The sequence below is a fragment of the Equus quagga genome, chromosome 11 (genome assembly GCF_021613505.1).
Source record: "Equus quagga isolate Etosha38 chromosome 11, UCLA_HA_Equagga_1.0, whole genome shotgun sequence".
NCBI classification, from domain to species: domain Eukaryota; kingdom Metazoa; phylum Chordata; class Mammalia; order Perissodactyla; family Equidae; genus Equus; species Equus quagga.
In genome coordinates, this window is record NC_060277.1 from 80,899,005 (window position 1) to 80,925,139 (window position 26,135).

General features: G+C 38.2%; 1 protein-coding gene across 6 annotated transcripts in view; it reads right to left on the minus strand.

Moving 5' to 3' along the window:
• Positions 1-25,724, minus strand: part of GGNBP2 (gametogenetin binding protein 2) — a 30,700-nt gene extending 4,976 nt beyond the window's left edge. The window contains exons 1-10 of one of the 6 annotated variants that reach the window (XM_046675398.1): positions 25,576-25,724; positions 24,834-25,035; positions 16,845-16,925; positions 15,328-15,581; positions 13,090-13,188; positions 8,858-8,983; positions 8,651-8,764; positions 3,251-3,460; positions 2,015-2,189; positions 734-928 (exon numbers count right to left, since the gene is read on the minus strand). In XM_046675398.1, the coding sequence (XP_046531354.1) occupies positions 734-928; positions 2,015-2,189; positions 3,251-3,460; positions 8,651-8,764; positions 8,858-8,983; positions 13,090-13,188; positions 15,328-15,581; positions 16,845-16,925; positions 24,834-24,926 (1,347 nt within the window). In that variant the 5' untranslated portion in view covers positions 24,927-25,035; positions 25,576-25,724. Of the gene's footprint in view, positions 1-733; positions 929-2,014; positions 2,190-3,250; positions 3,461-8,650; positions 8,765-8,857; positions 8,984-13,089; positions 13,189-15,327; positions 15,582-16,844; positions 16,926-24,833; positions 25,036-25,545 lie in introns of all 6 variants that reach the window. The other 5 variants (XM_046675397.1, XM_046675400.1, XM_046675399.1 and 2 more) reach the window with 5 other exon arrangements.
• Between the last annotated feature and the right edge of the window lie 411 nt (positions 25,725-26,135).

The following is a 26,135-nucleotide window of genomic DNA, read 5'->3' on the forward strand; positions in this document are numbered from 1 at the left end:
TTTCTTTTTTTCAGAAAATAGCTATTTTTCAAAAATGTTATATATGTTAACATATAATGGGCTTATTATTATTTTTTTTTTTGAGGAAGATTAGCCCTGAGCTAACTGCTGCCAATCCTCCTCTTTTTGCTGAGGAATACTGGCCCTGAGCTAACATCAGTGCCCATCTTCCTCCACTTTATACGTGGGACGCCTACCACAGCATGGCATGACAAGCGGTGCCATGTCCGCACCTGGGATCCGAACCGGCGAACCCCAGACCCCCGAGAAGTGGAATGTACGAACTTATCCGCTGCACCACTGGGCCGGCCCCAATGGGCTTATTTTAAGTGAATTAATAAATAATTTTAAATTTCTCCATTTTCAGTTTTAATAACAGTAAATGTTGTAAGTAAATCCATATGAACAAAAATGCTCATTGGGGACCTTAATTTTTAAGAATGCAAAGGGGTCCAGAGATCAGTTGAGAACTGCTCTAAGGTCATGCATGGAGATAACTTTCCACATGTGGACTTTAATCTAACAGCATACTAAGGTTAGGTAAAAAGATAACCAACAATTGTCTCTATAAAACGAACACATGATGTTAAAAAGTTTGGCTTACACAGATTATAGTAGGAAAAAAGCCAAGATACAATCTGCGGGAGCTCACATTCTGGAAAAGCAGAGTAAAAATTCCCAAATCTAGCAAGGCAATACTATGTATTTATGAGTCAATATTAAGGACTCTTACCTTCTCTTGGCTTACTTCCTTTTCATCTGCTGTTTGTAAGGGAGTAGGAATATCACATACACATTTATTTTTTCTTCTGTTCTTCCGTTTTTGGCGTTTCTTCTCTTGCTTGAGTTCTCTTACTCGTTCCTCCTCTGAAAATTCTTCACAAAGTTGTTCCAATCGGCTAATACCCTGTACTTTCTCCACAGTCATCTACGATAAAAACAAAAGTTGAGAATGAATATTGGTCAAAACTTCCTTTATTTTCCATGGAAATTCTCATTTGTTAATTTTAAATGACAGTATACACACAAAAACTGCTATTTCATGATGTAATTTTGCCAGGTAGTCTCCACAAAGAATCTTAAACTTTAATAACTTAAATGACAGTCTTAAAATCTACTCAGGAAGTGAATATACAACTAATCTCTATGGGAAAGGTAGATTTATACACATTCCTATTCCAAAACAGAAATATTCTAGTTTCAAATTTCAGAATTATAACACAGTAAATATTCACTCATTTCTTCACACAATGAGATTATTTAACCTGATCAGGTGACCCAGGTTTCTGAAGACACAAACATACAAAGAGAAAAGGAATTCCAAATCTGTTCAAAGAACTAGTACAAATCTCCTCAGACTCCCCAAAGAGTGCTTAAAATTCAAGGATGGGCTTCTGAAAGAAGGGTTTATAGCTTTCATACCATTCTCAAAAGGGACTGGTGACCCAGTTAGAGGGTTACAACCATACCCTAAAATATAACAAAATATTTACTAGCCAAAAACTTATGTTCTACAGATTATAACTGAAAAAAAAATTACCAAATCACAAGCACTAAACCCTATTATCAGCATTATAAAGAATGTGCTTCTAAAATGTAGTTCTTACATCACAGCACTCAGCCAGCATTTACTTCATACTACTGGACATCAGCAGGCAAATGGGACTCATTAAAGGCTTCTAATTTTGTTGCTTATTTTGGGGCTGCTTTTAACCTTTCATTAGTCATGTTTCATAGCAGCATCTTATTAAATTATCATCAACTTCAGTTTTCTTCTCTGAGAAAAAAACCAAGGCTGGTGGAGTAATATGATTAAAAAACAAAGAAAAATTCACAAACTTCTTTTAAACTCCAGTTCCCCAGGAAACCCCTCCCCTAATCCCCCAAAAGCTATGACATTGTATCAGTGGATGGCAGCCCTCTGAGGCAAGGTCAGACTGGTAACTTATATTAAGATCTGGTCCCATAACTTGACTAAGCAATCTTGGACACTGAAGCAGCCCACTGTTCTTACCTCAAAACTCTTGCGTAAAGCATCAACACCAAGATAGAAAAGCATCTGCCATGTTTGCTCTTCTGCTCTTAGTTTTTGCCAGATTCGATGTAGTCTTTCATAAAGATGAATTCCCAAGCAGGTCAGAACTTCTTCTTGAGCTATATCTATTGTCTTGGCATGCCTTTCTCTTCGCCTATAAAGGAGAATAAATCATACATAATTCCTAATACCCTTAAATGAAACAGTAAAAATGGATAATACATCTGCAAGTTCAGGATTTAAACACAATCTGCATACCTAATAACACCACAGGTATACAAACTCAATGTATACATAAATACACAAGCATACGTGGACACAGCCCATGAGAAATACACATGCAGGTAGAACTCAGTCCTAATATTGCTAAAAATAAGGTAATTCAGGAACTGGCCCTAAAGAGATGGGTGTTTGGGCACAGAGAATTCATGTTTAAGTGTCAGCTCACAGTAGGCATGACAGTTCCTTTCACCTTCCAATTAAGCAAATGCTTGTTCAATTTTTGTTTCTTTTTTTGAGGGGGAATCGAGACAGGCAATGCCAAAGTGATTCAATCATGGACAAAAGCACTCTAGGCCTGTCTTGAGTAGATGTGTTCACAGAATTTTAGTGATAAAAGAAGTCTTTGTATTCAAAATGCCTAACAGAAAGTAGGCACTCAAATGAGAGTTGGTACACAAAACACGAAGGGAAATGGGCTCGATTTATTCAATGAACAACTTTTTCTCATTTCATTTTCACAACAAAGCCAGAGGTAAAATTTTATGTTCCTATATAATTTAATAATAATATACACAGTTCATGAATTACATTCAGTAAAGCATTTCTTAACCCCCTGCTGTAAAGACCTTACTTCCTATGCAAAAAACATCATTATAAACAAAATTTAAACATGGAAATGCATGGATAGAAGGGGGAAAATTCCTTCTAATCATTTTCAAATGAAAATGATAATCTATAATAATGAAAGCCAAAAAAAGTCTGCCTACTTCAAGCAACAAGAAGCAGAGGACTGAACCAAACACCACGGAACACTTTCTCACTATTTTTAATCAGTCAATTAAGAAATGCATGTATTAAAGAAAGCAAAATCTTTACAGGCACAATCTAATTTATACACATATCATATGTACTGAGGCAGAAGGTGATGGAAATAAACTTTTGGTAATAAAATGAAGCAAAGCGCTAGATAGCCCATTCTAGCAAATTACATACTCATACCCTCCTGCGAACTCTGGCTCAGCACGACCCAAAAGATGTGCAATGAAGTCTGTTTCACAGCAAACATGTATGTGTCGTTCATGTGGACAGCACCGCAAGCCTTCATAAAGTGCAGCACAGTAGCCCTTCTCTTTGCTGCAATCAAGTTCACCAATAAGGATATTGTATGCTCGGAGAACTTTATTTTTGCAATCGGTACAAAACCTGTTGAAAAGAAAAATCTTAAAATTAAGAACTGGCTGTGTAATTATTTCACATAGCATATAACAGTGTACTAGACAATGTCAGTCCCCTCCCATATAGAGCATTAAAAAAAAGCCACCATACACACACTGAAAACATACACACATAAACACAAATTTAGAGATTACGTAAATATAGCAAGATCTCTATTTGCAAATGATTTTTAAATAGAGAAGCACATAGCCTAAAAGAATGATACAGATAGATACCTGTTATTTCATAAAATATAAGCCCAGAAAATACTAGTTGCCAAGGACTTGCATATCTCCACTTCAAGATCTATTACTACAGGCCAGAAATAAAACAAAGGAGGCTACAAAGCAACGACTTGTAGGATCCCTCTTTTCAGCCTCTGAAAATAGTTGCTCTCTTTAGCCAGTAAACCTGGATTCAAATTTTTACTACAACATTTTAATACATTGGTAGCTAGGCATTTGGGGTAGGCGGGAGCAAGAAGAATGGGAAAGTGATATATGTATTTTTAGTTTATTGGTAATTTCCAAAATGTCAAATTCTTTCTTCTAAAAAAATGCATGTTTCTCAATACACAGACATAATATAGACAACATACATTATTCCATCAGGAAAAAAAGAACAGAGCCTGGTTTCTTTATCTTTGAATTCCTAAAACAAGGAAGAAACTGGTCTGGTGAAAAGCCAGGTTCACAATATTAATAACTGGCTCTCTGAGAAGATCAGTTGTCATGGAACAAGGAAACTTTCATCTCTGATTTAAATTAATCTCCCTAGGTGAGCTCATCTACTCCGATGGCTTAAGCCAATAGGTCTAAGTCTCAACTCTTCAGCTCTGTTCAAGTCTGTGCCCTTGCCTGAGGGCCAGACCCATACCGAAAAATGGGGGACGTCACAGATGGCCAACAGGCAACACGTTAAACTTACTGTACAAAACCAAGGGCAACACATTCACTTCCATCTCTGTTAACAACATCATTATTCACATAGTCACCCAGGATGAAACCTTAGGTAATTCCAACTTCTCCTTAGGTCCCCCTTTCAGGGGTGCAGTCACTTGGTATCAATTCTGTCTTTCTTACATCTCTTGTAGGTCCCTTCTTTTCAATTCTCTCTGCCCTATTTTAAACTGCCTAGACAATTTTTTTAAAAGCTTCTTAACCGGCTTCCCTGCTTCCACTCTTCCTAGCTCTAATGTATCACCCATTCCAAAATAATTCTTTAAAACAAATCTGATTCTCTCTCTCCTTAAAAACCTCCCTACTGTCTATGAATAAAATGCAAACTCCTTATTAAGGCCTTCAGTAACCCCTTCTCTTACCCAATCTACTATTTGCAGCCTTATTTCCCAAGATTCATCTCTCCCTTCATGCTTCCCCCTACTCTACCCTGCCCCTGTATACATACCATATATACAACAGACTACTTTAAATACAGCCAATGTGTCCCTACTTCAAAGTTTTTTTCTTCTGCTTCCTCCCACTCCTCTTCACATCCTTCTTCATTTGCTTAAATCATGTCCACCCTTAAAGAAGCCTTCTGCCATTTCCATAGTTAGAATTCAATCTTCCTCTGTTACAATTATTTCTGATTTATACTTCTCTCTACAGTATTTACCCTTATACTGCCACACATTAGTTTGATAGAAACATCTTTCTGGCCCCATAGTAAATAACTGTTGTTTCTTGAAATGAATACATACTAAAATAGAGGCTCTAAGCCTACTTGGTAAACATAGGCAAGAATGTTGACAAGTAAAGTTAAATCATTGTGTTTCACCAATTCTTTAAAAATAGACAAAGAAATACACAAAAATTAAGTCAAAATGGGTTAAAGACCTAAACGTTAAGATCTGAAACCATTAAACTCCTAGAAGAAAACACAGGGAAGAGAAATTTCATGACATTGGAAGAGGCGATGCTTTCTTGTATATGACATCAAAAACACAGGAAACAAAAGTAAAAATGGACAAATGAGTACATCAAATTTCAACAGAGTGAAAGACTATCTTTGGAAGATAGAAAATATTTGCAAACCATATATTGGACAAGGAGTTAATATCCAGAATATATAAAGAACTCCTAAAACTCAGTAACAATAACAAAAAACTCAATTAAAAAATGGGCAAAGGATGTGAAGAGACATGTCTCCAAAGAACATATGCAAATGGCTAACAAGCATATGAAAAGATGCTCAACATCACTAATCAAGAGAGAAATGCAAATTAAAACCATGCACTATCACCTTCTATCCGCTAGTATGGCCACTATCAAAAAATGAGGAAATAGCAAGTGTTGGTGAGAATGTGGAGAAATTAGAACCCATGCACACTGCTGGAGAGATTCTAAAATGATGCTGCCACTATGGTAAACAGTATGGCATGTCCTCAAAAAATTAAAAATAAAACTATCATATGATCTGGCAATCCCACTTCTGAATAAATATTCAAAAGAATCGAAAACAGGATCTCAAACAGATATTTGCAAACTCATGTTCACTGCAGCATTATCCACAATAGCCAAGATGTGGGAGTAACCTAAATGTCCACTGACAGATAGAACGTGGTATATACATACAATGGGATATTATTCAGCCTTAAAGAAGGAAATTGTCACATGCTACAATATGAATGAACCTTGAAGACATTATGCTAAGTGAAATAAGTCAATCACAAAAAGACAAACACTGCATGATTTCACCTATGTGAGTTACCTAGAGTAATCAAACTCATGGAAACAGAAAAGAAAATGGTAGCTGCCAGGAGTTGGGAGGAGGAGTAAACAAGTTGTTGTTCAATGGGTATAAGTTTCAGTCACTCAAGATGAAAAAATTCTAGAGAGCTCTAATACAACAATGCGCATACAGTTAACAATACTGTAGTGCACACTTAAAAACTGTTAAAACGTTAAATCTATGTTACTTGTTTTTTTACCACAACAACAAAAAAGTCTTCCCTTTGGGGGAAGAAATGGATTATAAACACAGAACTAACAATACTTCCATGTTTTCAGGTTACAAATGGTTAAGTTTACATTTTCAGGTAAATAAATGGTTAAATGTCACACAGTACCAATAATAAAACCTGAAATATTTTCTCTATATTTTACTGCTTTAAATCCTTCAAGTAGTTTACTATGTGTTTGATTGTATATAATCATAAGTAACATAAGCATAAGTAAACAGCAATTTAAAAATATTATATGGAAGCCGTAAGAATGAAAGTGATTTTTCCTGTTTTCAAGAATAACTTTGCACATAAATTTTAAAAAACATTTTTTTAAGGCAGAGGTTTCAGTTTCCTAACACTTCATTTCTTTTTTTTTTTTTTGAAGACTAGTCCTGAGCTAACATCTGTTGCCAATATATATTTTTTCTTCTCTCCAAAGCCTCCTGTACATAGTTATATATTCTAGTTGTAGGTCCTTCTAGTTCTGCTATGTCGGACACTGCCTCAGGATGGCCTGACGAGCAGTGCTAGGTCCATGCCTAGAATCCAAACCAGCGAAACCCTGGGCTGCAGAAGCGAAGCGCATGAACTTAACCTCTCGGCCACAGGGCTGGCCCCCACCTCATTTCTAATACAGGTAATATACTACTATAATACTTAACTTGCTAAAGAGTGTTATCAAATCAAAGTGCTCAAAAAAGTCCACTAAATAAAGTTACAAAAAGGCACATTATTTAGATGTTTAGAAATCATTTTCAGCTGACTATACCTCAAAAACTCCAACTGCACCTAAAATAAGAACTAGAAACACATGAATAAGGACTTGTAAATCTGTCATGCAAACATTCACCGATGTGCTTACTATGTGCCAGATACTATTCTAAGTTGTAAACCCTGCCATCTATCATCAATCCCCACAACAAATTTAATCCTACAACAAATCCTGTAAGATCAGTACTATCATTATTTTTGTCTTAAGAAAAAAATTAAGGCACATAAAACTTGTACAAAGTAATAATCAGTAGAACCCAGATTCAATGCAATCTCCCTTAATTATTCTCTTAATCGTACTTCTCCCCACCCTTAAGATATTTATAAAATGGACTCCACCTTCTTATAAATAAAAACACTGCCCCAAACCACAGGAAATATCTACAACCATTAGAGGAAACTCCACAACATTAGCTCTAATAACTAGTAATTTATCACCCAAAAAAGCTATCTCTTGGATGGATCAATTCATATTGAATATAAGGATCAATTCATAATAAAAGAGAAAGGAATCTATAATGAACATATATACATTTATATATGTTGTATCTATATAATGCTCCTCCAAAATCTAAATAATTGACACATTCTCTACTCTCTTGGGTATAATCAACCAAAAAAGCAAGTAATAAAGTTTATAACTGAAAAAAGAGAAGCACCTAATAAACTTAGCATGCAGGTTGTCATTAGCTCATTGCCATATAAATACCAACCTTGAAAATGCCAGTCTTTATCATTCACGTATGTTCTAAAAGTGTCCCCAAAGTAATTGTGTATATCTGTCCCAAGGTAAAAGAACACACAACCACAAACCCAACATGTGACAAATTTATATTAAAACAATACAACTCCCCCCAAAATGCCATCTCTAGATGGCTCCCTTACCAGTTTCCTTTCCTACTGCACTCTCCCTCCCTACGAATTTCCAAATGTTAATGACACTTAGAAAATTCCTTTGTAAAGTAGTATTCTAAAAAGAAAAATCTGAAGTTACTTTTATAGTACATGAAGCACATCAATTCCAACTCTATTTTTAGGTCTTCACAAACAACTACAGAAGAAATAATTCAAAAATTACTAAGTGAAAGCTGCTAATTTAACTTTAACTTAGAAAATAACATTATGAAATGCTTCTATCATAAACACAAGGAATACTAGAGTTTACAAAGTGATTAAGTACACTTTACTCGATTCAATCATTCTGTGTTTTCTTGAAAGACTCACCTGGAACCAACAGGTAAATATTACAAAAAAAGGAGATGCTGGCTCAACCCAAGAAGGCTAACACTGAGAGTCATCCCATAAAGGAACTGCCTACCCTAGCATTAAGCTCTGCCTAGTGCCAGGTATTAACGGGAAGGCTGGAGTACTATTACATGAAGGAGGTCAGTGGCGGGTCAGTCTGGATGACTGACAGCTAAGGCACCTTCCAACTGTACCACAATGACCTTTAGACTTACCTGTGTTTTCGCAGATATGTTTCTAGTGTTTCTAAAAGACAACTAGAGTCAATTAAAACTACTTCATCCCTGCATTCTTGGGACATTAGTTCCCATACGTCCATCCAACAACCTCTGCAGAAAGAAACAACTATTAGTGAAAAGGAGAAATACATGAGGGTAAAACATTAAAAAAAAAAAGCAGAGAAAAGGATTGCTTGATTTTACCTGGCTGTTCCCTGGAAAGGTCCATAATGGAAAATGATCCTACACTTGCTGTCCTTCCTGTGGTCTTCACTACTTCTCTTATCTGTACTTAACTTCTCTGAACTGACACTGCTACTGCTCCCTTCACTGTAGTATACAGTATAGTACAAAACTTAGTGACACTGAGAGAATCTGAAGGAATAATTTCTGTAGTCTAAATTAAAATCAAGAACTCTTTAATACAGTAAGATATTAGTAGGGTAAGTTTGTAAATCTGCATATAATTACATATTCACTTCAACCATATTAAAATGTTATTTAAACGTGTGCTCATATCCTTATATTAAAAACTTCTGCTCAACTATTAAGTTTACAACATATATTGTTGATATAATATATGTTGACATATGTTGATATAATTTAACAACATTTACATTTCTCAAGATAGCAACTGGTTGATATACTAAGCATTTTACGAGCAAATCTACCTGGAACGTTTTAAAGTCAAAAGGGCTGAAAAAAATTATACAACATTTTCACCTATAAACATGGATCAATCTTCCACAAATTAAAAATTCTAACAAGTTTTGATTTACTTAATGTGATTTTATAGCTAGCCCATGGTAACAAAATTCTTATCTTCACATTTACAAGTAGCTGAGGAAGTCACAGATTAATCTAATTATACTAAATAAATGTTTAGGTTGACTAAAATAATGATAGCATACTAAGATGAACACTTTATACAGCCTAAATTAGTAATAAGGATTATATAAATGATTTTTTTTTTGAAACTTACTAAAAAACTTCCCAGACTCTCCCTCCCCCACAGGTTGCAATGTGGTGCTGGTCATGCAATTTGCTTTGCTGCAGATGTGCATTCCAAGAGAAATTGTGTCTACATTCCAGTCAATGATAAGTCTTCTTGATTTTTCATGATTTTCAACTGGCTCCTGCCTGTTCTTCTGCAGGTCTCACTACAGTCCTAGAAATTCATTACCTTGGATGGTTGAGATGGAAAAACCTCTGAATCTTTACTTAACCCACTCTATATGGCTAAATAGGTATTTCTCCATCCCCTGCCCACCACATAAGGTCATACATACAATTCAGCTCCCTACTCTCCCTCAGAAAGGTTCAGGACAAGATTCAGTGCTGCTTATTTTTGAAATAAAAAACCTCAACTCCTGCTCTGCCTTCCATGTTACACCCTTTTACTCTCAACTGCTATATTTCCTCTTTTTCTAATTATGCTTGAGTGATCCATAACCTCCTAAAACTCAGTAACTCTCAAATTCAAGTTCTCATCATCGAGGGAAAGGTTCATGAAATCAGAGCTGGGGAATGATAATTACATCATAAGAATGTGAAAGTATTCTTATTTTTTTTTTTTAAGGAACATTAGCCCTGAGCTAACTACAGTCAATCCTCCTCTTTTTGCTGGGGAAGACCAGCCCTGAGCTAACATCCGTGCCCATCTTCCTCTACTTTATACATGGGATACCTACCACAGCATGGTGTGACAAGCGGTGCCACGTCCGCACCAGGGATGCAAACCGGCAAACCCCAGGCCACTGAGAAGCGGAACGTGCGCACTTAACCGCTGCGTCACCGACGGCTCCCAACGTGAAAGTATTCTTAAAAAAAAGGTTTTTCAAAAAAATTCTACAGCTCAAATCAAGATTCAATCCATAACCTCTCCAGACTGAAAGTCTTTATGTTGCTCCTTCCTTTCAAGATTAAGCTTCCTGAAAAAGAAGTCTTTCCACTTCCTAGTTCTACTCCCATACTTTCCACTCACAGCTTACTCCATTACAACCTTACATTGCATTCACTTTTCTACCCATTCTGATGTGGATTCCACTTCCACTCAACCACAGATCTGCTCATCAAGATCACCAATTAGCTCAGTGTTGCTATATTCAATGAAAACTTTTGGGTCCTAGATGACTCAGTAGCACTCAATACAGCCAACCAGACCCCCCTGAAACACTCTTTTCCCTTGGCTTCCTCCTACCTCACTGGCCACTCTTTCTCAAGTTTCTTTACTGGCTTCTTTTCTACAATTAAATTGAATTCCCTCAGCATTCTTCTCTCTTACTCTACTCTTCCTCTAGGTGATCTTATATATCATTCTCTAAGATAATCTTCAATCATCAGCTACAGGCCTACAGCTCTGGCCTAGACCTTTCTTTTGGATCTCAAACTTACTCCGAAGACATACAATAACTTGGGTTTACCTGCATGGATATGAGAACACTCTCAGGAAGGCTGAGCGGGACTGTTCCTATTCACTAGGCTGAAATCTAATCAAATGTATAATACTTTCCCTGAAGAAAGTATAAACAGAAAAAGGGGGGAATAACTGTGGAAATATAAAAAATGGAGAGTCATAGAAGCACACAATGGTGGAGACTATCCAAAGTAGATGAGAGGGAGTCTTGGCTAAGCAGACTGTACTCCCTGGCCCACTATCCATAGGGCATATGACAATAACTAAAGCTTATGATCAACTGAGAAGACATTGCTTATGATCAACTAACTCCATTCATAGTGATTCCATAACCCAGCAAAAAACTTTCTGAAACATTTGGCTTCCCATGTGGTGGGGCTGTAGCTAAAGGGGGATGTGAAGTCTACGGAGGTTTGTTTTTCTTTTTAAGCTGAAATATAGGAAAATATAGCTGTATGTCAATTTAATAAAAGTAGATAATTAATGAAGCAAAGTCACTAAGAACAAGAGAGGAGATGGAATCCAGAGGAAAAGTGGAAGGACGGGTCTTTGAAGGAAGGTAGCAATGGGCACAGATGTGTAAGATCTTAGGGTTTATCTGTTGCTTTTTAGTTCCTCACTGAAAAATATTCATAATAAAAAATCCAGAAGGTAAGCTTTTTATTACACCATACTACTCTGTGGCTTTAGCCAACAGGTCATTCAGATACAAGTTATTGTTTAATGAGAAAACTAGACTGAATTCTGCATTCAGAAAATCAGGAATTTTCTAAAGATACTGATAATCAGGTATGCGAAATAGCAATTATCCTTAGATAACCACTCTAGGTTGTGTAGAGCTTTCCTGGGTTCAGAGCACTCTCACATTTAGATATCATGTAATGTGTGGTTCTTGTTTCGATCCTAACAAATCAACATAAAAAGACACTTTTAGAGACAGTTGGGGATATGTGAATATGAACTGGGTACAAGATTATCATAGCTAATTTTGTTAGGTGTTATAATGGCACTGTCATTATGAAAGAAAATACCAAATATTTAGAGATGCCTGTGAAAATATGTAGGAGTAAAATAACATGATGCCTGGGACTTGCTTTAAAATACTTCAACAAAGGAAAAGGTGGTAAATGAAACAAATGTGGCAAATCTTGATAACTACTAAATCTGGGTGAAGGTATCTGTGGGGAGGGGGATCCTGGTACAGTCTCTCTACTTTTCTATGTGTTTGACAGTTCTCATAATAAAATTTTTGATCCTGAGTATAGAAAAAAAAACCTTGTTTAACAGATCATTAACATACTACCACCTGGTCATCCAGGTCTTTCTATCAGGGAGGAAAACGTCTATACAATGATGTCAACACTACTGATGGGATATTAGAAAACTCATTTTTAAAATTAATTCAGAAGTATAGTTTTACATCATCCCATTCTCGCCAAAACAAAAGTTACTTCTTAGAAACTTCTTTCAAATGGCTTCTCCTTACCACCCCTTACCCCAAGCAATTTGTATGGGGCAACTCTGCCTCTGTGCTGGGATATGGGTGCAGAAGCAGCCTTGGGCATTGTAGCACTTTAACCAAGAGGAAAACTGCAAATTAGTTACATAAATACACATTGCTATAACTGATTCAAGACTTTTTTAAATACTTGATAAATTATTAAAGAGACCTAGAGACAAGAAAAATAATTTATACATTATGACTATTATATAGCTCAGAGAACATCACTACTTTGAAAAGCTTAATGTTGGCTACATAAATTTCCACAAAGATCTCAACCTTCTTCTTCTGAAACATAATGTAAGAAAAAAAACTTAAAAAAGTAAAATAAAACCTAATTGAGACTCTATATAGTCTCCATGCAAAAAAGGCCTACAGAACAGGGAGACATTTATTTTGACCTAAGGTATAGTGTAACCAATTAATGAAATAAAACTAATTGTTTATCTTTTTACTAAATACGATGAACATTTATAATCTTAACAACGACAAAGCATCTTGACATTCAATTCTACTTACCCCAAAGGTTTTGGTTTGTGCGTATCTAAGGAGTGCAACTGACATCTCTTGTTCTTTTTACTTTTTGGAATAGCATCTATCATGTCATTTAGTTTGGACCTAATTAAAAATAAACCATTAAAGGTTTGATTAATATTCATTTTTCTTTAGAATTTTCAAAATCTCTATTTAATGCCTTTAGGAGAAGTGTATTTAAAGTACTATAGACACATCCCTTACTTTGAAAATTTCTCATCAAACAAATTCTAACCCAAGAAAGTCTGTACACTTGTCTTCCCATTCAATTGCCAGTCTGTCAAAATGCTGAAAGAGACATGCTCTATTCAACATACTCTTTCCCCCAGACTGCATTTGTCTCATTCATCCTTGCAACCACCCTGTATCTAGCAATGCGCCTGGCACTCAAATATTTTAAAACTGATTGCTATCTAACTCTCAGCCATCTTCCCTTGTCCAAACATTATCTAAATACACACTATCCTTGATAAGGGGCCATCAACAGAAATTTTATGCAAATACAGAAATATGTACAGCTAATATCCACACTCTACATCCAACCAATCAGCAACCTATCAACTCTAACTTCCAAATATATCCAGAATCAAATCACTTCTCATCACCTTCACCATTACCACTCTTACCCAACTCCCTTCTCTAGCTTCCTCAATTGCAATAGCTGGCCTCCCAAATGGTCTCCTTGCTTCCACCCTTTGCCTTTACACTCCAGGCTTCACAGCTGGAGAGATCTTTTCAAAACAAAAATCACATTATGTTATTCCTCTGTTCAAAAACCCTCCAAGGCTTCTTTTCTCAGGCAGAGTGTAAATCCAAAGTCTCTACCACCACCTCTAAATAGGAAAGCCCTAGGGTTTGGTCTTTGAACCTCTTCTCTTTTCCTATTTATACTCACTCTTTGGTGATCATATTTCATCTCATGGGTTTAAATTATATATAAGGAAAATTTATATATTACATATAAATACAGTCAAGCACTGCATAACAACATTTCAGTCAACGACAGACCACGTATGTAACAGTAATCCCATAAGATTAGTAGCAGATAGTCTAAGTACGTAAGTAGGCTATACCATCTAGATGTGTGTAAAGTACACTCTATGATGTTCACACAACGATGAAATGGCCTAAAGACACATTTCTCAGAAGAGAACATATCCCCATTGTTAAGTGACATATGACTATACTTTAAACACAATACATATATGCAGATGACACAAATGTTTATATGTCTAGGCCAGACCTTTCCGCACTCTACTTAGATGCCCGATTGGTATCTCAAACTTAACATGTCCCAAAGCGAGCTCTGTAAAATTGCCCCTCCCAGTCTTACCCATCTGAGTAAATGGAAACCATCTGTCCTGTTCTTTAGACCGTAAATCTGGGAATCATCCTTGATGCCCTCCTCCACATGGAATTTATCCAAAAATCCTGTTGGCTCATTCCTCAAAATATATCCAGGATCCATCCATTTTTCATAATCTCTGTAGCCACCATACTGGTTACCATTATCTCTTGCATGGATTATTAAACCGCCTCTGTTTCTCTGCCCTTCCACCACCTTCCATTTATTCTCAACACAGAGATCAAAGTAAGCCACATTTCAAGTCAGACCATGTCACTCCTCTGCTCAAAACCTTCCCAAATCGTCCCGTCTCATTCAGAGTAAAAAAAAAAAAAAAAAAGAGAGAGACCTCAGGGTGGCACTATACAACTGGGCCTTTTCTTACTCCTCTGACCTCATCTCTTATTACTGTTCCCTTCATTCATCTGGATCTAGCCACAATAGCTTCCTTGCTGTTCTTCAAACATGCCAGGAAAACTCCAACCTCTGAACCTTTAGACTTGCTGCTCCTTCTCTGCCTCCCCCAGATATCTACATGGTTCATTCACTTACTTCATTCAAATCTACGTTCAGTGTCATTTTATCAGAAAGCCCTTCCCTGACGACCCCCCATAGTAATTCTACCCACTCATTCTCTATCTCCCTTACTGATTTTTCTTTGTAATTTATCATATCTGATAAACTATATATTTGCCTACTGCCTGCCTCTCCCCACATGAGAAGAGAAACTTTACAGTCACTGGCACATAGAATTTACTCAATAAAATTGTTGAATTTGAACTCAAGCTTTGCCCCGACCAAATTTAGGAAAAAAATTACCACTGTCATCAAGTTTAAAAATTTAACAAACCCATTTTTTCCTAATTGATTATACTTACCCATGTACATAAAATAATGTATAAAGCTTCTTTGCATCAGTCATGCAGCTTCGAGTTACAGACAGGACTCCCTTGGGCCCTACTGTCAGAGGTTCAAGGGCAGGATTTCCAGACTCTACAAGCTGGGAAAAGAGGCGCTCCACACTGCGACGACAACCAACACACGGGACAAGCTGAGAAAGTGCACTCAAGACTTCACGTGATGTCACCACCATGGCAATACTTAGATCCTGCTGCTTAAGCATACTATGTCGCTGAGAGAAAGAGAGAAAAATGAAGAAGAGTCCTTAAGACATAAAATTACTCTTTCACTTCTACCTCTGGTTCCTATCCTTGTGCAGTAAGTACAACCTGGGTAGGGTTTGCCATCTCTATCTGCAACTGAGTCAGAAAGGCAAGGTAGTCGGCCTTGTCCATGCTGTACTGAGTTTGCTCCACAAACCCCCGTTCTAGAATCTAGAGTATAAAAAACTCTGCTTAGGACACCAGGGCTAAGCAGTATGTGTCCCAGCTTAGCAAAAAGAAGCCCTGCATCTGGAAAGTTAGTGCTTGTTCAGTGAGTATTAAGTTTTGTACTTTCACTTAAAATAAAAAAGGAAAGAAAGAAAAGAAAAAAGAATAAAGACACAATGCAGCTTTACCATGTCTTCTTCTCAACTTTTAACAACACACTATGTTTAGCTACAGGAGTCAAGTTAGGATGGTGATCATGTAGAGCAGCAATTCTCAACCTGGAGGTACGGACAGGTGTGTCATGGATTAGTGGAAGAGAACAAGGCCTATCTTACCTATACAGGAGCCTGCAGTGAGTAACTAATATGCTGGTGCATATGAATGTTATCTGTTGGTTATGACAAGGTAAAAAAATGACTGAGAACCACAGCTGTAGAGAAATGGGCAAAATTCTAGTAAGTAAATTCTACCTGGACAGAATTACAGTTACAAGTAATGCCTCCAGCTTTACCAAAACAGATGGGAAAGTAAGATAACTCCCAAGAAGGATTTTCTCACATTTACCATTAACCTTTCACTCAAAGTTTTCTCCAAAAGTAGAAATAGAATTCTTAAGCAAAGTAATAATTTACCTTCTATTACCTTGATTATATATAGTGTATTTATAAAGTATCATACTGCTTATGAATGAAATAAAAATCAGAAAGTTCACAATACAAGATTATTTTTTTTTACTTGAACAAAACAATTACTACAGAAGAAAACCAACAAGTTCTCAATGAAAAGTTGTACATGCCAGCTTTAAAAAACAGGAAAAGATGGCCTAGTGAAATTAAAGCCTTACGGACATGTCAAATGATAACATAACACCTCCAAATCTCTTTTACATGAAAGGTACATAAATACATTCGCTGTAGCAATAGTAAAAGAAAGCAATTTCAGTGCAATCTTAAGACTTAGAGAGCCCTATGTAAAATGAAATTAATACTTATAGCAGAAATTTTAAATGACTCTCTAAAACACACACACACACCGTTTAAAAGATGGATTTTTAAAACTATTACCTGAATGAACTGCTTTAGTTGTGCACCATTATTTTGATGCCCATCGAGATTTAACACATTGTCAGGAAATTCCATCACCATCTTAATATGCAAAAGAATAAAAATCAATTATTTTTTCTTCTTTGAACACATGATACAGACTATTTTATAAACTCTTAGGACAGAAATAGACCCCCAAAACCAGATTTGCTCCCCCTTCCCCACTCCATCTCACCCCCACCAAAAAAAGGTACGGAAAAAAAAAATCCAGGTTATACAAGTTTCTAAAGCCAGAGATGGTATAGTCATTAGGCACAAGGACAATGAAGTCAGGCAGACATGAGTTCAAACCCCAGCTCTGCCACTTATAACTCTGGGTAAATTACTTAACCTGTCTGATTTTCAGCTTCCTCATTTGTAAAACGAGATTAAGTAATAACTTTTAATCTCTCTCACAGAGTGGGTTGTAAGGATTAAATTATATTTAAAAGTGTCTTTTGGAGTGGCCAAAAATAGCATTTAATAAGTGAAATAATCTGATATTTTACATTAAATACCCTCATATTTTTAGTTATTCCTCGTAATTGTGGAATACAGTAAATCTTACAACATAAATGATCCATATATATGTATATATGGATCATATATGTAATGACTTCATATGCATTATATACACACACACACACAGACACACATACCTATATATATATATATATGAAGCACTCAGAACAGTAACCTGGCACATAGTAAATGTTTGCTTTAATTATGAACAAAAAGGATATACTGAGATATTTATTCAATTATCAATATTCACCACTAGAGGAAGGAGGATATAAAGCTTAAGGATATTTCAGGATGTCAGATGAGGAATTAGTAATTAGCACATTTTACTGATCTGTGACACCGACTTTAAGAAGTACCATAGTTACGTACCACTAAGAAAAGAGTCATTTTAACTGTAAGACGTCACCAATGAAAGAAGCATCCCAATTTCAGAGATGTTAAAACATGAGAAAAAAGTATGCTTTCAAAACAACGAAATAAAGTAACACATTGATATCTTAACTAAAACATTGTTAAAGGTATCAAACATACTGTGCTAGGACAAACTTCTATTTCCAGATGACAAGAGCCACAAACTCCTCCACACCCAAAGACTGAAGTCAGGATAAAGAGACCCATTGGAGGTAAAACCAAAAACTAAAAAACCCCACCCAGTTGAACATAACCCTAAAAAGATTCCTCCCTTCACCAACCAGCATCACAAAGATCTGTTTCCTTAATGAAGGTGACCATTCTTTTCCCTCCACATTAGAAATGAGAGCCTTAAAACATGCTTGTTCTAACAGTAAACTGAGGACTGAACAACTAAGGCAAGAGTAAGCAATAGGTATAAGATCTTGTCTTGATTGGGTAAGGGAAGGACCCGGGATATGTGAAGAAGAGAGACAAGTGGATGCTAAGGATGGACAATGATGCAAACACAGACTCAACAATCCAAAGGACTTAACAGAACCAAAATCTGCATGCACAATGATTCAAATTTTTTATGTGTATATTTTCTTAAAGAAAATATATAATATATTAGATGTGCCTATCTCCAGGCAGTGAAAAGATAGATGACTTTTTCATGTGTTCCTATCTTTCCCAAATTTATTACAATGCACGTATACTACTTATCGGGGGGAAAGTTAGTGTTCTTTGCTTCCAATTCTATATTCATTATCCTATGTTCAGAGACATGCTTCCATCTCAATAGCTTTTACTGTTCTGCAAGTTTCTTTTTCTATACATACAGACTATATGTCCAAATCTCACAGTTTCAAATATCAATTATCCAATTTTGAGGCCCATCGACTTCTCTCTAGTTTTCCCTCTCACAGTCTTCTTATTAATATCTCCAAAGAGTGGTGGTAATAATTATAATAAAGACATTTAATGTAGCTTCATATATACTAGGCATTGTTCTAAGCACTTTCATTTATTAACTTTACCAACAGTACAAAGTAAAACCAGTCACTATATTACTTTAATAACTAAGTAGCTCTAAAAGAACTGGGGAAGATGACTGAAATAAATGAGCAAAATATCTAATAATCCATATTGCTCATTGTATTTATCATATTTAACAGAGTCTACTCAAATTAAAAAAAAAATTAATAATCCCAGTATTAGAAGTCCTGGCCATGGGCTGGCACCATGGCCGAGTGGTTAAGCTGGCGCACTCTGCGTCGGCAGCCCAGGGTTTCACCAGTTCGAATCCTGGGCACAGACATGGCACCGCTCATGAAGCCATGCTGAGGCAGCATGCCACATGCTACAGCTAGAAGGACCCACAACTAAAATATATACAACTATGTACTGGGGGGCTTTGGGAAGAAAAGGGAAAAATAAAATCTTTAAAAAAAAAAAAAAGAAGTCCTGGCCAGTCAAAACTGATAAAAGAATAAAAATAGCTAATAGTTAATAACTCATATTATATTTTCTAGAATCACCACATGGCTTAAAACACAAAGAAATTTAACTGTCAGGTCATAAAAAAGGTGTAGCATAAACTTTTAAAACCGTGTAATTCAATAGAACACTGCAGGTCACTCCAAATCTATCATTTAAGCAACTAACAATTTGATTTGCAGTTTCACTTGCTTGATACAAATATACACCTTTTCACCACATATCAGTTGCCACTATAAAAAAATTTAAGACAATTACCTGTACTATTTTAAGATCAAAGCTATCAATTTAAGACACATTCAAAGAATGTTGCTTATTTAACCAAGTCAAGATCTCTCCAGTCTGGTGAAATCCTAAATTCTGACTCTGTATAAGCGAACTATTTTTACTCTGATCAGCTATGTCTTATTGTTTTAATAACTAAAGCAGAAGTCAAAGAACATAAAAAAATGTGTGTGTGTATATGTATGTGTGTGTGTGTGTGTGTGTATAATTTAATGGATAACACCTGCCTTAGGAATCCTTTTTTTTCCCTCCTGTGAGAAAGATTGGCTTTGGGCTAACATCTGCCATCAATCTTCTTTTTGCTTGAGGAATACTGCTGCTGAGCTAACAACTGCGCCAATCTTCCTCTATTTTATGTGAGATGCCACCACAGCATGGCCTGACGAGTAGTGCCAAGTCCACAACAGAGATCCAAACCTGCAAACCCCAGGTTGCAGAAGCAGAGCACACTAACTTAACCACTATGCCACCAGGAATCCTTTTTAAGAGTTGACAAACAAGGTTAAAATGTTAAACAAAAAAAAAAACCCCCAAAACCAGGGGCTGGCCTGGTGGCATAGTGATTGAGTTTCTGCACTCCACTTCAGTGGCCTGGGGTTTGCTGGTTTGGATCCTGGGTGCAGACCTATGCACCACTCGTCAAGCCATGCTGTGGTGGCATCCTACACAGAAGAATTCACAACTAGGATATACAACTATGTACTGGTGCCTTGGGGAGAAAAAAAAGAGGAAGACTGGCAATAGATGTTAGCCTGGGGCCAATCTTCCTCACCTTAAAAAAAGTTTTTTAAACAAACAAAAAAACCCTTCACTTTAAATTATTTCATTTCCACCTAACTACTATAGATAAACATCAAGAATCTGGTCTATTACTGTGTCTTTCCTGGGTTTCATTGGCTTGGATAGTACTAAATTTTCTCTTGTACTTACTCTCTATCACCCTAGTTAGAAACTCTGCAATCACACTAAATTACTGTCTTCTTGCCTTCCAAACACTTAGGACAATGGCTTTTTACCTTGCTATTTTCTGTCCAATCACTATATACTCTTTAATATTGAGAGATGACAATAAGAAGAGAAAATAGAAAAAGGGGAAGGCAAAGAGGATAGTAGCACTATTTTTTCTCCATTCTTTAAAACCACTTCCTTGACTTCATCTTCAACCTCTGGGTTACCTAAGGAATACAGTCACGTAAAGTATTTGAGGTGTGGTTTTACAGAGGACTCATTAGTGTTTGGCTTCTTGATGAGGTTGCCTATCCCTAGCTAGCCAAAAATAGAACAAGTCATTGGTCCACAATTACTGCTTTATAAAGTTTACTGAGTCCACTACTCACTTTCACTCTTAAGGATCTGTCCTGGTTTCTCCTGACCACAAATAATCTGTTTTTACTGCATTCTGACAACCTTTAACCAACAATGCCAAGTTTGTGTTTATTAAAAGTCACTGTCACTTTAGTTTTAACTTTAACTTCTTGACCCTTATGCCTATTTGTAACATCTATTACCTTTGGTAAAATTAATTAAATATTTAATTAAGAGTTGAAAGAAAACACTAAATACTAAACTTTCAACTAATCCTGAAGAGCTAATCCACAAGTAGATATGCTACCATTATCTTTTTATACATATATATTTTAGGTTTTATTTTCCTTCTTCTCCCCAAAGCCCCCCAGTACATAGTTGTATATTTTAGTTGTGGGTCCTTCTAGTTGTGGCATGTGGGACACTGCCTCAGCATGGCTTGATGCGTGGTGCTAGGTCAGCACCCAGGATCCAAACTGGCAAAACCCTGGACTGCCAAAGTGGAGTGCACGAACTTAACCGCTCGGCCATGGGGCCAGCCGCTACCATTATCTTTTTAAAGTCTCAATTAAAAACTGTTATGAGTTCTAGTCCATTTAGATTGGTTTGAATTAGGGGGGTAAACTGTGTTCTAGAAATATTGTAGCAATTTGACAGTATGTATCAAGAACTTTATAAAAGGTTCTTATCCTTTGAGCCAGTAATTGTACTTCCAAAAGCCGGAGAAGAAAATTTTATTGCAAAGATTTATGCAGTATTTATATTCTTATAGTACTGTTCACAGCAAAAACTAGAACCACCTCTATGTCCAACAAAGTAAAAATAATTAAATTATGGGATGTCACACAAGGGAGTCTTACATGGCCATTAAAACTGTTTAAGAATGACAAGTGAAAATGTTCTCAATATTACATTTAGTGAAAAAAAAGTAAGACGTTGCAAAAAATGTTACAGAAAACAATACATCTCAACTCTGCATCTATCTGTGTGTCTATAACCGGAAGTGCACCAAATGTTCCTATATCCTTAGTTATCTCTGGGAAGTAGGATTAAGAATAATGTTTTCTTTGTTTTGCAGTTATTTTTCAAGATTATTTTATAAGGAGTATATATTGAGTCTATTAATTCTTTTTTCAAAAAAATCCACACTTAAAAAATTGTAATTATTCAAAGATGTCTCTAAAATAAAATCCATATTCTGTCCATTTGCTATTTTACAATTCTAATAACACAACTGCATTTTGAGCACATAGTATTTTCTCAATATTCCACTTTCCTAAATATTCCACCAGTTTACTTATTTGGGGTTTTCTCAAATACACCTACATCAGCACTATACTCAAGTATTCCAACCCACTAAACCAGTAACGAGTCTTTCCAATGTGGATACAACACATAAAAGAGGCACCTACTTCCTCACACACAAGCTTGATTTCATTTTACAAATCCAACTTAAAATTGCCAGTTTAACCAAGGCTAGAGGTTTCACCTTCTGTTACTAAAATGATAAACATTTGTAACTGACTGTAAACGTTGTAACAAGACCTAACATCTAGGAGCTAACAAGATTCTAACACTACAGTCCTTGAAATAAAGATCACACAATGTTTCCTCAGTGCATTACCTATGGACCCTAGGAACAAAGACCAAACCAAATGTTAACTTTAGGGATATACTGCCATCAAACTATCAGGGCAGAGCTTACATCTGTGCTACAGCCATCTTCCCTCCCTCTTTCCCAGCAGCTCAGCATTCTTAAGTAGTATTTGGTAGAAAGGTTCTGAAAAACACCTATTTCCCTAAATATGATACATTCTTGACAAGAATTTTCACTAACCAGCATTCACTGATTGTGCACAGGTTCCAAGATGAAGCAATAAATAGTCCCACTCATTCCCTAGTAATAAAAACTTTTCCAAAGCAAAGAAAAACTGAACCTTTTCCTAAATAAAATGCTATTTTGGAATATTTAAGTTAAATAAGTCTAAATTTTATTTGCCTTGGTCACAGGTCCACAATACAAGAAAAGCAAAACTCAACCATCAGGTTCAGTCCAATCCCAACTTCTCTGGAAAAATAAGTACAAAAATAAATCACAGTGCAAGATTACATCTTTTTCTATGGAAAATTTTGGAAATTACTATCATTGTACAGAGAACAGAGTATAGAAACACCCCAAAAGTTGGCTATTTTAAAGTGCTATATAACAGATGTACCAATGCTGCATTCACAGCAAAGGTGGTTACGAGGGCATAAAGAGAGAATCATAAATATCTTTAAAAATTTTGTAAATACTCAAATTTATGTTGATTTCCCCGATGTTTTGATATTATATACTTAAGAGTAATCTTATGTCCAAACCCACAGGAATTTTTTTTTTAAACTTCAAAGGCATTCTGGGACAATAAACTTAAAAGGTCGATACCAAACTATGTGCTCTAAAAAAGTGTGTGTGTTGGAGGGAGAGAAAAGGACGAAAATATCAACAAATGAACTTGTATCAGGAGTTTTCAAATTGCCAAATGCATCATCTAATTTGATCAGAATGCTAGTTTTTTTTTTAATCTACTTAAAATACAAGTCCCTTATACTTTTAATGCAAAAAGTGCAGAAACCATAACCAAAGCATACCAGTAATTTCCAATGCATCAATAAAATTCTATTTACCTTATGTCAGGCCAAATCATTCTACTTTTTTCCATGGGAAAAAATGCACTTGGGTATTATAGATGCTTTCACTTAAAAAGTTCTAACAGATTAAGTCCTTCAATAGCGCTTCTAACGCTTTTAAAAGGACTGCAGCTCAATCAAGTCTTAATTGAGACTGGCAAACAGAAAGGCATAGAGTGGCATCTCTACCATGACTTGCATTTTACACAAAATTTGAAAAAACTTCAATAGATATTAGCAAAAAAAATTCAGGAACAAAACAGATCAAGTGCCTTTGAAAAGCAAAAAAAGCCAAAGGTGATGATATGAAGAGACTTAGTTACACCTTATCAAAATAGGCAAATGTATAATCAAAAGCTTCAGCATCATCAAAATGCAAATTTCAAAAGATACTCAGAAAAGGTTCATTTCATTTCTTAAGAAATAGTGGCAAGCAACTGCACTCATTTCCTGTTCAGATTCAATTCAAATTTCTGCCATTTCCTTTTAAAGGAAATACTACAGTAACACAGGGCAGAGGGTTGGTAATGCTCTACTACCACCAACTCTGAAAAAGAATACTACCCAGAACTGGGTTTTGACACTCAAGACGAGCAACCAGCTTTTAAGACTGCTCCTACACATTCAATAATTTTGCTTCCTTAAAAAGAAAAAAAAGCTACCTGTAAACTAAAGAATAATGCCAAGAAAGCCCATTTTGAAGAGTCATGGCCCAGTAACACGATCATTTCGAAGAGTTTCAATGTACTAGGCAATACGAGACTATGTACAACGAAATCTTATCATTTTAGTGGAATCTTTACTGTGCAAGAGCATGTCACTCTGCCCTCAGTAATCACGCTTTATGTAGTGAGAGCTAGAGAATTAAGATAGAAAACAGACAGGTAACAGTGCAGCTGCGACATTTCCAGATAATTAAGCCTCCCCGAGGGTAGCCGGTTTCTGTAAGGAATAGGCCCGAACCGCCCAAGATCCTTCAACCCCTCTCCCAGGCGCGTGCTTTGGCAAAAGCAGCGTCTCCTAAAGGGAAAAGGCAAAGGAAGAGGGTTTGCAAAGGAAGGAAAACCTGGGGAGACGGGCTCAAAGTGCATATACGGAGCGCCAGGCTACGGGCCCGCAGAGGTTACCCAGCGACCCACTGCAAAGGCGAGTTTGTGGGGCCTGCCGGAGAAAAGGCCTCGCCTAGGAGTTGCAACACACTCTTTCTCCAGTGCGCAGCGCTCGGCCTGGGGGAGGGGGAGGAGGGGAAACAGCTGCCAGGGGAGCGGCGAGCCCGGCCCGGCCCGGCCCGCTCACCGTGAGGGTGTCGTCTATGTAGAGGGGAATCTGCCTCCTCTCGAAGGGGAACTCCTCCTCCCCGTCCCTGCACACTGCCACCAGTCGCGCCATCGTCCCCGACGCTGCCGTTGCCACCGTCACCACCTCCTCCCAGCTGCCGCCGCCGCCGCCGCCTCTGCTGCTCCTGCCGCTGCCGCTGCCGCCTCCTCCCAGCTCCTGCCTGCAACAGCCAAACCCCGCGAGCGTAAGCACCCGCCGCCGCGCAGCACATTCGCCACGGGGGGGAGGGACAGGAGCAGGAGGGGACGCGAGAGCCGGGCTGCGTTTCCCATCACCCGATTCCACACGCGCTCAGCCAATCAGCGCCGAGCAGCGCCGGGACCGGCCCCCTCGCGCCGCTCTCCCTCCCCAGCCCCCACCCCCGCCGGCCTCTAGCCAGGGTCCAAAGAAGAGGCGGAAGGGAGCAGCCGGCCCCGGGGCTTCCCCAGCCCGTCAACGGAGTCCCGGCTCCGGGACCCCAGCCCTGGCCTCAGCTCCACAGCCCACTGCCCGCTTCCCGCCGCCGGGGAGCCCTCAGCCCATAGCTGACCCCGTCTCCCCCTTCCGCGGCGCGCCCCGCCCAGTCAGTCCCCTGGGCTGCAGTTGCCCAGCGCGACCCCGCCCCTGGGAGGGGTCGACCCCGCCTCGGCTCTGCGGAGTGCGCGGAGGGAGCCTCAGACCCTTTCCTCACCCTTCCCGGAGGGGGCCTCTCGGTTCTGACCTTCACCGTTTTCGTGGTCGCCTCCCTGACCCCCACCTCTGCTCCCCGTTACCAGCTGACGAGGCCAGCGTCAGGGCTGGCCTGGGCGGGAGCGCGGCTCCGAATGCCGTTTCCTCTCCAGATTCAGTCAGCCGCTCGCGCCACGGGGAGTGGGGGAGCGAGGGCGGGGGACGTGGGGAGGGTGGGGCAGGGAGGGGCCGAGAACGCCGGGCGGGGCCCCGCCTCCTCTCGCGAGACTGCAGACCTCCGCTCCGGGATCGCCTCTTTCGAAACCCTAGTGGAGGGGGTGGGGTGCTACCCCGGCAAGCTCGAACGCGTGACCGGCGTCCTCCCCCGAGTCTAGCTGCTCAAATAAATCTGAAGTAGGGCTGCTAGTACTGAGTAGGCCTAAAGCTCCGTTCCCTCGCCGCGCAGGCCTGGGAACAGCTCTCCCGAGGGCCGAGGGGCGAAGGGGGCCGAGCCGACCCGACTCGGGCCGACCCGAGGGTCGAGGCCCAGTGAGCACTTGGGTAAGTGGGGAGGAGCCGGGCTTTCGAAGTCAGCGAGCGCGAGAGGCGGGA